The following is a 14,679-nucleotide window of genomic DNA, read 5'->3' as shown; positions in this document are numbered from 1 at the left end:
GTCCTTCTACATGGCACACCTCATCATAAAAGGGTTCTCATCCAGGAAAAAAGTAATTTTTCCGCTCTACTCGACACTCATTAGACCCATTATAAAGTATAACGCCCCTTTTGGAATGCATCTCACAAGACATCAGCAGCAAATGGAAAGGCCACAAATACCTCACAAAGAGGATTACTGGCCTCAAATAGATGCCCTTCACTGACCGTCTCAAAAAACTCCAGCTTTACTCCGTAGCATATCGCCTACTCCGAGGTGATGTCTGCCTAACATATAAAGCTATATCAAACCCAGAGCAGTTGGACATGCTATACCTAAAGAAATCCCAATCCCTCCAAGCTACTTTTTTCTAGGGACCTAAACCTTGTCACCACAATAAACAGGACATGCTGGAGCGATAGATTTCTGTCCCAGAGACTTCCCACACACTGGAACAGGCTACCCATCTATGTCAAGCAAAGTTCTTCATTAGTATTCTTCAAGAAAAATCTTGATGAGTGAATGGGAAATAGGAAATGCACCCACTTCTCTGTCTCTGCTTGTCAGTGGCAAAGGAAAATAACTTTTTTGGGTGGCGTAAGCCAGAGAACCTTGTTGGCTAGGCTTACGTAGGCACTCGGGCCGATAGCCTAGTACCTACCTATGAACATATATATATATATAATCTAATAATAAGTGGCCATAATGGTTATGGGACAAGCCTAATTATGTATACTAATGCAGGATGTAAAATTAAACTTTAAGTTTGCTGCACGAACTGTTAACAGTGACCACAAGTTAAAACATCATGAAGGTTTGCAGGTGAAATATACACTGAACTGTTCATGTAGATGTAAGAATGGAATGCAATGGCTATATGCAGTGTAGATGATAGAATGCATTTCAGAGTTTGATTTCTAAATAAGAGAAATGTAGTTCAAAACGCACTTTGAGATGCACAGCATACCAGCATGTATGATTCGATTACATAGACTAGTATGAGCAATTCATTTTATGTTTCACTATAAAACAAATGTAGTGCTGCACGGAAATTACAATGCGAGATCCAGTAGTAGTAACTGCAAATGTTGATATCAAAATTATTGTTGGGAGAATTTCAAGTTAAGGACTCTTTTCCCAAGAGCATCAGAGGATCAAGTCATGGATTAATCTAGTTTAGACTAGGCAAAGTACAGATAGTGAAATCTACCACAAAAACTTGGTGTCGATTTTGAACACTATTTTTCTTATATAGCCAATGGACCATAAGAAAACCACATCACGCCATGTTAATGGCGGATTTTCTTACTAAAATAAGGGTGTACAGGCCTTTTTGGATTTTTGCCTGACACTATGTCAGTCTGTTGAAATGTGCATTTGAATTCATGCAAAAACTGCAATAAAAGTATCTATGAACTCTATCAGCAAATGGAGTCTGGGCTGATTTGTTTTGATGATCATCACTTACAGGTCAAGAGGTTTAAATACCTTACCAGAAATAAGAAATGACAAAACCACTTTCTGAAAAGCACTGAAGAAATGGAGTACATTATCAATCTTAAAAAAAAAAAAAAAAAACGTGTAATCTTTGTTTTCTTTTAGTCTCTTCACAAAACAGCAAGTGATATAGTGACGGATGTACTTGCTTATCTACATTCATAAATCCAGAACAGAAATAATCACGTAATGCAACAATAAAACACCCATGACATAACAGAGATGTTAAATGCAGGAGTTGGGGGGGGGGTGCAGCTGAAGATTTTAGTGTATTGCCTGAAATAAATGGCTTGCTTCCACCTCATGGTCACCACTGGGTACTGCAGTCAACAAAACTAAAGTGCAAAAGGTCACTTGAACACCCAATGAGAGTTGGTATGACCCATATGGTAGAAGAATAAAAAGGACAGATTACCCAAAGAGCACCAAGCAGATGTGGGTGCAAGATCAAGCCCTCTGCCGATGTACTGGGTTAGAATAAGAAGGGTTAAAGTTCCAAACTGTAAATAGCGTTCAGAAATTTTGCATTGATCAATAGACAAAAAGGCCAGGCTAAACCTATTCTGTTACTCTTGCTGCAATACTCATCCTTGAAATAAAATGTAGCATTAGCAAGAAGAATTTTTATTTTATACAGCTGTGTTCCACTTCACAACATAAGCTGCCTTTTCTTTACAGCTGTGATACTAACTTAGAATATATTTAAAATGGACACTAGTTTATAATCAAGTAGAAACCCATTCAAACAATACAAAAACTGTCAACTGCTAATGAAGGAAATAGTTACTACCAGCAGTACATCTTCTGAAACACTTATTACAGTTGTTTTATTATTTTTAATCATTCATAAATTTTGAAAACAAACGAGGTATTATTATAAAAACTTGCAAAAAGCACCCCCCCACAAACACTGATACATCACTTCTAGTCCATTCTGTAAAGCCTAGCCACAAAGACATGCAGTCGGTGGATTTGATTCTCTAAACTGGCCATAGACGTGTGTGTGCGCACATGCGCGAGTGTGTGGTGTGGAAGAGCTACAGTGACAGGGCTAGCCACCCAACAGTGTAAGCCTTGGCTCTAGATGACTGTCACTGTTGAAGTGACACCCAGACACAAAGTGTAAAAATGGGAAAAATGGGTTGCGGATGGACATTTTAACACTTATGTAGAGGCAGAAACAGCAGGGAAAACCAATGCAAAGCAAGTAAAACTGCTCTCAGGGTCATACAACATTAACTCAGAGAAAACCAATACAAAGCAAATAAAACTGCCCTCAGGGCTCATACAACAGTAAGTAATACAATTTGTTTGTGTCTTTCGGCTTTTCCCGGTTAGGGGTCGCCACAGCGGAACTCCAGTCCGTTAATGATTGGTAGTGGATTTTTACATACCGGGTTACCAGCCCTGACACACAACCTTCAACGAAGGCACGCCCCATTCACGTATGCCTCCACAAAGAAGACGCTCTAGCTGAGACTCGAATTGGACAACGTCTTGCTATGAGGGGACAACGCTACCGCAGTCATATGGTAGGGGAAATGAGAATGTCAGCAGTCTCCTAATGGTCCCATTCCAGTTTTCGGAGTCATTTATTTAGAAGCATCATTACAACCCAAATGACCTACAAGCAGCCTTCTAAATCTTCCCACATAGGAAGCTGAACTTTTGCTTATGTCCCACAATTCAAACAGCCACTGCTGTACATTACTCAGAGATGCATACTGAATGAAATCACAAGGGCACATTTGTGGACCTACTTACTTTGATCCCAGTCCTGTTGACCAGTCCACTGACAAGGCAAGCCTCTTCGAGCCAACATCAACCTCACAAAGGGGCACCAAAGCACAACTCTTCTACTGAAAGTGAAAACATCAACATCAGAAAAAAAGTATGCCCATATCTCAGTACAGTACTCCACTAATTTTCTCTAAAAAGGTAAAAAAGAGCCAACTATTGACACCATGTACATGTTTTCATTCAGAAGTTAATCCTTCAATTTCAATTTAATATAAATTTATTGAATATCATAGTAAACATTTTACTATTTACTTTCTATAATTTTCATTTAAAGAGCCATTGCTAGCCTACACATCCAACAGTGATAAGACTTTTGGCCAGAACTTAAATCTCATAAAAGTGCAACTTATGCCAATGTCCTCATTAGAACCTGAGACTAATAATTCTGTACATCTCAACTTTGAATCCTTAGACCACTCCTGCATTTTTCTCACAGCCTTAGATATGCTGCTAGGTCTAGTGAAGCAGAATTAACATTACTACATAAAACTAAGCACTTTATTTCTCATGTTATTACTGTCCTGAACATATACATTACTTATTTGGCCAGTGAAGTAGGACAGAAAGCTACTTATTTGGGAGCAGCCTCAGTAGTGAGACCCCCCCCCCAAACCCCCATTCTCTTTCTGGAAGGATGCAGGAATCTGGTACTGTGTCAGGTCGAAGGCAATACTATACTGAAATGGTTACTTTACACAAAACTGTTCTACAGGAAAGGTATACCCTTCAACTTAACAGAGAGAGAGACCACCTTAATCTCAGACTTGTGGTGCTTCCACTCAAAAATTGCTAAGCAAAAAATAAAATAAATAAGACCAGCAAATATATTAATTGATTCAACTACTATAATTTAAGAAGCTAGTGCAAGCAATTCACAACCACAGATAAAGCTACATTCGTTAAGATAAGTTGGCCTGACTCAATAATCAGGAAATGATTGCTGAAATCTTTCCTCACTGCTTTGCTAATAAAAGCTATGCAAGCCACATCAACTACAAATATGCGTCCAATAAAATAGGCATGGTTCCAGCTGTACAACCCAGGTAAAACACTACCAAACACTGTCAGTTCTAATACACCAGATGACTTTTAGCACATTACCTTTATCACACGTTCTACCTTCATTCCGGTAACTCTCAAATGAAAAAAAAATCCTACAATTCCTTCACAAGGCAGCCTTGGAGCAGATTAGTTATACATTTGTTTTAGTTTAACATACATTTCTTGTGATCCTCCATACCCATATTTCAGTCTCTTTGCATACAGGAAAATTCATTTACTCATTAAGAAGCAGCAATCACTCTTGTCAGAAACAATGTACTATACTCAAGATTGTTCTTCTTTAGAACTTTACTAGAAAACTAACATTCTTGCACAGGACAAGGAATACACAGACTTCCATTACAAAATGTTTCAGGAGGGATGAAGTACCTTTAGGCTTTCCAAAATGGATGAAGTGGAATTAGAGTGGTCACAAAAAAAAAAACACGTCAACAAAAAAAAAAGAGGAGGGGGGGACGGCAGGATTCCACCTTATCCCAACCAAAAAATACGAGAAAGAAGTTGAAAGAGGGAGAGTTCCAAGATGGCTGCACACTGAGTAACAGTTTGTTTTAAGCTCTCAGTGTGAAAAGAGAAAGTCAGTAGAAAAGGCCAGTAGACTTGTGTTTATGGGTGAATTTCACTAACTGGCTAGTAAGTACACTGCCTGGATGCCAGGAATAAAAAAATTCAGGAGATTTGGAAAAAAATAACCTACAAAAAGTGAGGAAGAAACACTGACTAGGGAGATTCTGCAGCTGTTCAGCAGAAAGTAATGCAACCTTCAGACATGACTTCAAATAACCTACAGGATGATACAAAACAACTGCATACAGACCTGGTTAAAATAAACAAAACACTGACAGTATACTAACAAAAGGCTGGAACAAATGGGAGAAGCTTTAAACAGATATTAAGATGAGATGATCTTCTTATTTCGGCTGCTCCCGTTAGGGGTCACCACAGCGGATCATCTGTTTCCATTTCTTCCTGTCCTCTGCATCTTGCTCTGTCACACCAACCACCTGCATGTCCTCTCACCACATCCATAAACCTCATCTTAGGCCTTCCTCTTTTCCTGTTATCAGGCAGCATCATCCTTAGCATCTTTTTCCCCAATATACTCTGCATCCCTCCTCAGCACATGTCCAAACCAACGTAATCTTGAATCTCTGGTTTTGTCTCCAAACCTTCCAACCTGGGCTGACCCTCTAATATACTTATTCCCTAATCCTGTCCACCCTCTTCACACCCAGTGCAAATATTAACATCTTTAACTCTGCCACGTCCAGTTCTGACTCCTGCCTTTTTGTCAGTGCCACTGTCTCTAACCCATAAAACGTAGCTGGTCTCATTACCCTCTTGTAGACCATCCCTTTCACTGTTACTGGTACTCGTCTGTCACAAATCACTCCTGACACTCTTCTCCACCCACTCCATCCTGCCTGTACTCTCTTCTTCGCCTCTCTTCCACACTCATAATTACTCTTAACTGTTGATCCCAAGTATTTAAACTCATCCACCTTCGCCACCTCTACTCCCTGCATCATTCCACCATTCCTCTATCCTCCCTCTCATTCACACACATATATTCTGTCTTAGTCCTGCTGACCTTCATTCCTCTTCTCTTTAGAGCATATCTCCACCTCTCCAGGGTCTCCTCCACCTGTTCAGTACTCTCAATACAGATCACAATGTTATCTGCAAACATCATAGTCCATGGGGCCTCCTGTCTGATCTTGTCTGTCAACCTGTCCATCGCCACTGCAAATAAGAAAGGGCTCAGAGCTGATCCTTGATGTAATCCCACCTCCACCTTAAACGCATCCATCATTCCCACCGCAGACCTCACCGCTATTACACTACTCTCGTACATATCCTGTACCACTCAAATACTTCTGACACTCCCAACTTCCTCATACAATACTACAACTCCTCTCTAGGCACCTTGTGATATGCTTTCTCTAAGTCCACAAAGACACAATGCAACTCCTAACCTTCTCTGTACTTCTCCATCAACACTCTGAGCAAACATCGCATCTGTAGTGCTCTTTCCTGGCATGAAACCATACTGCTGATCACTAATTATCACCTACCTTCTTAACCTAGCTTCCACTACTCTTTCCCATAACTTCATGGTGTGACTGATCAATTTAATCCCTCTGTAGTTACTACAAGTCTGCACATCACCCTTATTCTTAAAAATCGGTACCAAAACACTTTTTTCTCTCCATTCCTCAGGCATCCTCTCACTTTCCAAGATTTCATTAAACAATCTAGTTAAAAACTCCACTGCCATTTTACCTAAACACCTCCATGCCTCCACAGGTATGTCATCTGGACCAACAGCCTTTCCATTCTTCATCCTCTTCATAGCTATCCTTACTTCCTCCTTGCTAATCCACTGCACTTCATGATTCACTATCTGCACATCATCCCAACCTTCTCTCCCTCTCATTCTCTTCATTCATCAGCCCCTCAAAGTACTCTTTCCATCTGCTCAACACACTCTCCTTCGCTTGTGAGTACATTTCCCTCAGTATCCTTTATTACCCTTACCTGTTGCACATCTTTACTAGCTCCGTCCCTCCTTAGTGTCCAACCTTTCATACAATTCTTCATATGCCTTATCCTTAGCCTTCGCCACCTCTCTCTTTGCCATGCACCTCATCGCCTTATACTCCTGTCTACTTTTTTCATCTCTCTAACAATCCCATTTCGTCAACCTCTTTCTCTGCATACTCTCCTGTACTTCCTCATTCCACCACCAGGTCTCCTTGTCCACCTTCCTCTTTCCAGATGTCACAGCAAGCACCTTTCTAGCCATCTTCCTTACTAGCTCTGCTGTAATTATCCAGCTATTCAGCAATTCTTCACTGCCACCCAGTGCCTGTCTTAACTCTTCCCTGAACTCCACCTCACAATTACTCTTTTTCAATTTCCACCATTTGATCCTTGGGGCTGATAAAGTTGCAAAAATCAGAGGTCAAAATGAAGAAAAAGCTGGTTGAATCTGAGACTGCTCAGGAAGAGATGTTTAAAAAATAGAATTAGAGGACAGAGTACGTAGGGAAAACTTGAGATTTTCAGCTATACCACAGAAGCTAGAAGGAACAGACTGCTTTATATTTATGAAAGCACAAATAAGCAACACAACTGGTATTCCAGAGCAGGGCTTAGTTGAACGGGCACATCATGTGTGTATGCTCCAAATCTAGCTATAAGAAAGCAACCTACACCTTTAATAGTAAGGATGCAATCCTACCAGCAGAAAGAAACGAGTTTGTCAAAACTGTGGCAGAAAGACAAAATACTGAAAGTAGGTGACGGCAGAGTGTTTGTGGAGAATGATTACTCATTGTACACAAGGCAAAAGAGAGGTACATTCATCCCTCTATTCAGGGAATGCCGAGATGCAGGTGTGAGACTCCAACTGCTGCATCCAGCTGTCTTCAAGGTATTCTTTCCTGGAGGGACAAAATAATTTTTTGATGAAGTGCATGCTAAGGAGGAAATACAAAAGTTTGTCCAACAAAAACTGAGCTGTAAAACATAAGGAGATTCAGCTTCTCCCTTCTCTGGTAATAAAGAACACAGAGAGATCGCACGTTTGAAACATTTTCCAATATTTCAACGGAAAGTGTTGGAAAGAAAGAAGAGAGCACGGGAGTTAAATATAAGAATCAAGAGTATGTTAGAAATGAAGCAGAGACAGGATTTGGGTGATGGAGAACAGTAATATAATCCGTAATAATGTGGGATTACAATGCATTAATTATATTTGTGAAATTTGACAGCACAAGAAAATCTGGAAACATTGGACTTCTTCAAAAAATGTTTGCCGAGGTGAGTGGGGGAATGTCATTAATGCTCGAAAAAATGCTTTGGGGAGGGGAAGGGGTAGCCTTCTAGCTCTTTAGTGGGCGTGGTAAGCACCAGGTAGCCTATCTACCACAAGAGGAGTGGTTTCTGGCCCAGAAATTGTACTTTATTGTCTGTTTGGGCAGTTTTTCATTCTCTTTCAAATTTCTGGTTTAAAAGCCAGCGTTTGCACTTGTTTCCCCACCTTTCCTGTAAATAGTCTAGTCCAAATACAGATTTGCTGTATCCAGGACTGTTTGCAGCTTCTGAGCGGTGCCAAAGTCTGCTCTTCAATTTTTCCCTTAGACCTGCTAGTTCTCTCCTCTCCTGCACTTTTGCTAGCTTATTAGTCTAGCACTTTACCAGACTTCTTGTAGCAATTATTGTAGCACACAAGTGCTACCAGCATTAAACGTTCTACAAGGAAATGGCTCCAGTACTTATTAATACTCACCCTTCCAGGCATGTCTAAAGGTCAGTTCACTGTGCTTTCTCCAATTAACCTGGTGAACTTGGGCATCCTAAGGCAATGTAGCAACTGCCTCATGTACACTGACAGCCCACTCATCTTACCTCTCAACACTCAGACTTATGAGAGATGCACTTACATATCCAAACTGGAAGCCACGCACTCTCCAGCCAAGATCGGAATAGCTGGTAAAGAGGAGAAGGTCAACACTTGCACCACACCACATGGAACACACAGCCCTCCAGAACACACCAGCACTGCCTTCAAATAAAAACACAAACCACACACCCACCTTTGCAGAGGCTCTCAATAAAAATCTACCCAAACAGCAGAGACCTCCAAGGCAGAAAAGCACTCTACCACCACAGCACAACACTAATCACATAACTCTCCTAAACAGTGTGACACTCAACCAGAGCCCCTAAGGCAGAACAGCATGCCCAACACACTAGTCACAGGTGACTAGATAGTGAGGCACACTGATGTCCCACTCACTAGGTTGAATAAGGAGAAAGTAAAGTACAGTTGTGTACCTACCATAAATGTAAATGTTAGAGTGTATTCACTGTTGCAGTCATTACTCTTGGGTTATCCTGCTGGCAGGCTACCCTCAGTCGGCCTGAATTCCAAAGTCCCGGTCCGGCATCGGCTGCTGTCGCCTCTTCCCTGATGTCAGTGCGCCAGGGGTATAAAAGATGCAGCCGACGCCATTTTCTTCAGTTTTTCTAGTCCCAGATGTCAGGTGCCCCTAAAAGGGTAGGCTAAATATATTATGCCAATAAACATACATGCAGTAAAGAAACATTTCCTTCATATACAAGCAAATACACCACATAGGTTGCATAGAATAGAGTAGTGCAGATAAACCCCAGCAAAAGAAAGGTGGACGGTGGGAGGGTAACTTGGACTGCAACAGTGAATACACTCTAACATCTACATTTACGGTAGATACACAACTGTACTATTTTCATCGTGTTTCACTGTTGCACTCATTACTCTTGGGTTGAATCTCAAAGCTGAGGATGGGAAGCTGGGTTAAATAAGATTAGGAGAGGCTATGAGGACCTGCAGAACTGCAGTGGCAAAGCCTGCTCTGGATTTAGAGTAAAGAGGTAAGTGGTAGTGCTTTGTAAAAGTGTGCACTGAACTCCAAGTTACAGCCTCTAAGATGTATTTGGTTGGTACTCCTCTGAGGAAGGCTGCTGAAGTGGCTGCTGCTCTGGTAGAATGAGGCCTAATGCCCTTAGGCACTGATTTGCCATGCTGAGAATAGCAGAAACGGATGCAATGGCCTATCCATTTAGAAATAGTCTGTTTTGAGATAGCCTTTCCAAGTAGCTCAGTCTTTCTGAAAGCTTTTGTTCTGTCCAAGTAGAAGCGTAGCTGCCTGTGCATGTCCAAAGAATGCAGAATTTTCTCACCCTTGTTCTGTGGGTTTGGATAAAAGGTAGGAAAGTGAATGGTTTGGTTGAGGGCCACACTGGACACCACCTTGGGCATAAAGGTTGGGTTTGTCCTCAGAGAAACCCTGTCTGGATGAAAAATTATAAAAAGTTCCACAGCCATGAGTGAGACTTGTCTTGCAGAGGTTATTGCTAGGAGCAGAGCTGTTTTCCAGGATAAGAATTTTATATCAGCTGTTGAGGCTGGCTCAAAAGGAGGCAGTGTGAGTTTTTCCAAGACATAATCGAGGTCCCATGCCGGAATTGGCGCTCTCCTTGGAGGCCTGATGTTTTTGGCCCCTCTGAGGTACTGCCTTATTAAAGGATGAGGAAAAGATAGGTGGTTCCATATTGTAATGGGCTGAAATGGCAGAGGCATGAATCTTAACTGATGAAAATGAAAGGCCTTTGTCCAGCATCTCAGTTAGGTATTGTAAAATCTGAGGGATATTTGGTACATACGTGTCAATGCCTTGCTCCTGGTTCCAAGCACAGAATCTCTTCCATTTTTCTGCATAAGATTTCCTGGTACTGGGCCTTCTGGCCTCCAAGATAACATCCATAACAGCTTTTGAAAGAGGAGTGTTCTGAATGGCTACATTATCCGCCATGCTGCCAGATTTAAGATTCTGAGTTGGCTGTGCAGGATCTGATTGTTTTGGTGGGTCAGCAAGTGAAAAGTTTGAGGCAATATCCATGCTGGACTTTGAGACAAGCTCTTTAGGATTGGGTACCAGTGCTGGCATGGCCATTTTGGTGCAATCAGTATAATTTTTGGCTTCTCTTGTCTGACCTTTAGGAGTACCCTGGGAAGGAGAGGCAGTGGAGGAAAGGCATATACAGTCAGATTTTTCCAGCTGAAGGATAGGGCATCCACTCTCCATGCTTGTTTGTGATAAATCCTTGTGCAAATTCTCTAATTGGCAGTTGAGGGGAGGCAAATCGATCTATATCTGGGCAGCCCCCATTTCCTTGTTATCATGCTGAAGACTTGTGGATCCAATTTCCACTCGTGGGGATCCATGAGGTTTCTGCTTAGTTCGTCTGCCAGAGTATTTGTTTTTCCTGGCAGGAATTGTGCTTGCAGGTGAACTTGATAAGTCAATGCTGTGTCCCATATGGTCATTGCTTGTCTGCAGAGGGGGTAGGAATGTGTACCTCCCTGCTTGTTTATGTACCACATGACCGTAGTATTGTCTGTCTTTATCAGTAGCTGTCATGGTTGAAGTAGATCCTTGAAAGCAGTCAGGGCATTCTGAACAGCTAGCATCTCTTTTTGATTGATGTTAAGATGCATCTGGCTTGCAGGCCATGTGTCCTGAATACATTTTCCTGCCATATGGGCTCCCCAAGCATAATCTGATGCATCTGTTGTCAGTGTCTGTCTGGCTGTGGGTAAAGTGAATGGCAGACCCTTGTTGTGGTGACAGGCCTTTGCCCACCATCGAAACCCCTGTTGCAGGCAGGGAATGAGGGTAATTACTGTCTCCAGGCTGTGGCAATGCTGAGTCCAAACACTTTTTAGATACCATTGTAGTTTCCTCATATGCAGTCTGGCATATGGAATTAGTAGAATGCAGGATGCCATGAAACCCAAGGCCTGCAGGATTTTCCTTGCAGATAACTGGGTCTGTTTCCAACATTTTGAAGTAAGAAGTCAGTTGCTTTTGTTTGTCTGGCGTGAGATAAGCCATCTGGCCAGTTGTATTTAAGCTTGCACCCAGGAATATTATCTCTTGAGAGGGTACTAGTTTTGATTTCTTTTCGTTTACTGTGTACCCTAGGCAAATTAGTAATCTTTTTCAAATGCCAGATGCTTTAGAAGAATGTCTTTGTTCTGCTTGAATAAGGTAGTCGTCCAAGTAGGGATATATTTGAATTCCTCTGTCTGCAAAATGCAATTAGTGGTGCCAGGCATTTTGTGAAGATCCTGGGCGCAGTAGATAAGCCAAAGGGCAGTGCAGAGAATTGGTAGTGCATTGAACCAGCTATGAATCTGAGGTATCTTCTGCAAGATTGTCTGATTGGGACATGCAGGAATGCCTCTTTTAGGTCCAGAGTTACGAGCCAAGCCTTCTTGCCCAGCATGGGCAGTAGCTGCTGTAGAGTAAACATCCTGAATTTTGGAACCTCCAGAAATGTGTTTAGTATAGACAGGTCCAGTATTTGTCTCCAGGCTTTGTTCTTTTCTGGGCACTAATAAAAGTCTGGAGTAAAATCCTAGCCCCTGCTCTTGTTGTGGTACTTGTTGAATGGCCCTCATGTCCATGAGGATTATAATTTGCTTTTCTGCCTCTGCCCATTGATTGTGTGAAAGGTCTGGCATACCTTTTGCCCTTGGTAGGGTGTGAAAATGGAACCTGTAGCCTTGGGATACTATGTTCAAGACCCATTTGTCTTGGGTAACCATTTGCCAATTTGATGAAAAAAAAAAGTGTTAGTTTTCCCCCTAAGGGGGATGCCAAAATAAAAGTGCTTGGATCTGGCAGAGAAAAGTCACTGGGACAGTTTCCTGTAAGGTTGTGATTTGTCTTCTCCGCTTTTGGAGGTAGAAGCACCCCATTGTTTAGGCCTGTATGAGCCTTGGGGCTGAGATCTGCCTCTGGGACGTCTGTATCTGCCTCTTTGTGGTCTGTCTGACACTGGAAAGGACCAGTTTTTAGAAGGCCAGTTCCTTCTAAATCTGGGTAGCTGTACCTGTAAGAAATCCTTAACTGTCTTCATGGATTTCGCTTTATCCTCCATTTTCAACACCTCTTCTGCTTTAGCACCAAAGTATCATGCTGTAATGGGGCATCTAATAATTTTGCTTTAACATGATCAAGCAGATTCTGTTCCTTTAACCAAGCATGCCTTCTAATAACAGAACCTGTAACAGCATTCCTGCAAGAGGCCTCCAGTGAATCATAACCACATTGCAAAGTATGCTTTCCCACTTGTTCAGCTGCATGCAATAAATCCTGCATTTCCTTGTTCTCTGAACATTCAGAATTTGTCAACATTTTCTGTTTAAGCAGTGACATTAAGCATTGCTGATATTTAAGCATATGAAACTGGCAATTTAAAGCCCTTACAGCCAAGGTAGCAGAAGTGTAAACTTTTTTCCCCCATCTGTCCAGTGCCCTAGAATCCCCATCAGAGGGGACAGGTATTTTCACAGTGGAAGCTTTGACCCCTTTGGGACCCTGAGATACAGTTTCTGGGTCAGCAGCGGGGTTTTTATATAGGAATTTATGAGAATCCAGAACCCTGTAGTATCTGTCTGGCTTAGCAGGTGCAGGGGGTAAAGAGTCGGGGGACAGGCCGGACTCTGACAATACATCTACAATGTCTAGAACAGGTGGAATAGCAAGGGGTCTGTGCTGAGGAAGTAGCAGAAAGTCTCTGAGCCTTTTTTTAGATTCAGAGCAATCTCCCAGTGGAAATGCTCCCTCATGGTATGAAGGGTTTCCCCAAAAGAATAATCCTCAGGAGGTGAGGCTGAAGGAATGGATCATCAGAGTCCTCATAGGGAGGAATAGAATAATCCTGTTCAGAAGAGGAATCAGAGGAAATAGAAATCTGATCAGAAGAATCATAATTCTGTCTCTTGCCTAGGCCTCTTATCAGAAGAGGGATGGGAACCCCTGATCAAAGTAATTAGGTCTTCGGCCATTTTAAGCATCTGTTTTTTTAGGCATGGAAGTTTGAGTAGGAGAATGCTGTACTTGTTTCTTTGTCTTTAGAGCTGCTTTAGTCTTTGAAGCTGAAGATGGTTTAAAATATAACTGTGTAGGTCTGAAGACACCCTCAGAAGCCGATGCCTGCTCAGCGGCTCCGGACCCATCTGAGGGAATGATTTTTGAGTGTCCAATACCTTGAGTATCCAGAGGCCCAGTCGGCTCCACGTGGGAGTCGGAAGCAGCCTGTGGCTCTGAGGTAGCGGGCAACAGGGGCTGCGAAAGCGCCTCACTGAGAACCGGCAAATGGCCTAACAGAGGCCTAGTCGTCTGTGTTGGACCTCGGATGCCTATCCTTTTCCTTGTCCTTGCGTTTTTTGTAAACTCCGGTCATCGGCTGTTCCGACGGCATTATATAATTAAATCTTTGGCCAAAGTAATGAAATGCAAAATTGAACGGACGCTTAATAGTGCGCTGGTTAAATCTAGCACAAAACCGACAGCTAGCAACGTCGTGGTCAGGGCCTAGGCAAGGAATACAGTAAGAGTGAAAACCCTTATGAGGTATTTGCTTCCCCCAAGAAATACAATTGTTAACTTTTTCTGACATCTGTCTGGAACAAGAAAAAAGTTTCCCCAATGGGGTACTTAGCTTTAATGAAGACTTCCGCTCAAATTCGGATTTGAAAATCTCAGGAGTCGGCTGACCGGCACTTGCGAACTGCTTTTGCTTCGGGCACTGCGCGGAAAGAAAGACTGAAGAAAACAGCTGCATCTCTTATACCCCTGGCGCACTGACGTCAGGGAAGAGGCGAGAGCAGCCGATGCCAGACCAGGACTTTGGAATTCAGGCCGACTGCGGGTGGCCTGCCAGCAGGATAACCCAAGAGTAATGACTGCAACAGTGAAAAGTGATGAACATCAGTCAGCT

The 14,679-nt window shown here is 42.3% G+C and overlaps 2 protein-coding genes across 2 annotated transcripts in view; both read right to left on the bottom strand.

Annotated features, from left to right (window-relative positions):
• SECISBP2 (SECIS binding protein 2) overlaps positions 1 to 14,679 on the bottom strand; it is a 1,593,758-nt gene that overhangs the window by 1,031,481 nt on the left and 547,598 nt on the right. The window lies entirely within an intron of this gene.
• Positions 3,247 to 14,679, bottom strand: part of LOC122795888 (diphthine methyltransferase-like) — a 153,863-nt gene continuing 142,430 nt past the window's right edge. The window contains exon 4 of the mRNA XM_044064314.1: positions 3,247 to 3,335. Coding sequence (XP_043920249.1) covers positions 3,333 to 3,335 — 3 coding nt within the window. The 3' untranslated portion in view covers positions 3,247 to 3,332. The remainder of the gene's footprint in view (positions 3,336 to 14,679) is intronic.

Source organism: Protopterus annectens, chromosome 2.part2 (assembly GCF_019279795.1).
Source record: "Protopterus annectens isolate FY-2018-M chromosome 2.part2, PAN1.0, whole genome shotgun sequence".
In the NCBI taxonomy this organism is placed as follows: Eukaryota; Metazoa; Chordata; order Ceratodontiformes; family Protopteridae; genus Protopterus; species Protopterus annectens.
This window is presented reverse-complemented; position numbering and strand designations above follow the sequence as displayed.